This window comes from Rhagoletis zephyria, unplaced genomic scaffold, assembly GCF_001687245.7.
Source record: "Rhagoletis zephyria isolate East Lansing unplaced genomic scaffold, Rhagoletis_zephyria_1.1 Rzeph_scaffold_83735, whole genome shotgun sequence".
Classification (NCBI taxonomy): domain Eukaryota; kingdom Metazoa; phylum Arthropoda; class Insecta; order Diptera; family Tephritidae; genus Rhagoletis; species Rhagoletis zephyria.
In genome coordinates this window covers 1-1,049 of record NW_016240783.1, presented here as the reverse complement: position 1 = coordinate 1,049, position 1,049 = coordinate 1, and the positions used below count along the sequence as shown (strand labels likewise).

The 1,049-nt window shown below is 54.3% G+C and overlaps 1 protein-coding gene across 1 annotated transcript; it reads right to left on the bottom strand.

The window, feature by feature from the left end:
• Positions 1–36: 36 nt before the first annotated feature.
• On the bottom strand, positions 37–870 carry LOC108357757 (protein Hook homolog 3-like; the record flags this gene model as incomplete). Its single annotated transcript, XM_017608825.1, has 1 exon — positions 37–870. A coding segment is annotated over one exon (834 nt), but the record flags the coding sequence as incomplete, so codon positions are not given.
• Positions 871–1,049: the final 179 nt, after the last annotated feature.

Below are 1,049 nucleotides of genomic sequence, written 5' to 3'. Positions count from 1 at the left end.
CTTCGTCTTTGGCAGTGATCTCCTTCTGCAGGCGGCTTTTCGCCAGCGCCTCTTCGTGCAGCGTCACCTGCAGGTCGTTGATCTCCTTGGCCGCCTGCTCTAGCTTCACCTGCTGCAGCTTCAGCTCTTCGCCCTTAGCAGTGATCTCCTTCTGCAGGCGGCTCTTCGCCAGCGCCTCTTCGTGCAGCGTCACCTGCAGGTCGTAGATCTCCTTGGCCGCCTGCTCCAGCTTCATCCTCTTCAGCTTCATCTCGTCGCCCTTGGCAGTGATCTCCATTTGCAGGAGGTTCTTCGCCAGCGCCTCATCGTGCAGCTTTGCTTGCAGGTTGGAGATCTTCTGGGCGTATTGCGCTGCGGCCGCCTTGTTCCGCTCCAATTCGCCGTCTTTGGCGGTGATCTCAATCTGCAGGCAGGCCTTGTCCAGCTCCGCCTCGTGCAGCGTCGACTGCAGGTCGGTGATCTCCGTCTGCAGGTCGGTGATCTCCATCTGCAGGCGGTTTTTGGCCAGGGTCTCCTCGTGCAGCGCCGCCAGCAGGTCGGTGATTTCTTTGATCGCCTGCGCTGTTCCCGCATTGTGCTGCGCCTGGGCGTTGATCATGTCCTGCTGCAGCTCCTGGTCCTTCTCCTCGTCCTTGCGCAGGTCGCCCGCCGAGGTGGAGGAGTTTTTGGCGCTCTTGGCCTCCGCCAATTTGATGCGCATCTTTTGCTTGAGCAGATTCTCCGCAGAGATCTGATCTTTTAAATTTTGAAGCTCGCTTTTGAGGATGGAAATCATTTCTGTCATCATTTCGTGGCTGGCCTTGTACAAGTTTAATTGTTGTTCCTCCAACTTGCGATTTTCAGCAATTTGATCAAGGTAATTGCGCGGCGCTTTAAAAAAAATAAAAAAAGTGAGCAAGAAAGAAAGAGAGAAAGAAAGAACGACACATAGTTAGCAATTGCTGCTAATTGGCAGGGCACAGACACAGGCAACAAACAGCACACACATACCCTAATTGAGAGATATCGATTGCAGGAGGCTGTTCGGCACTGCTGTCGGTGGTTATCAC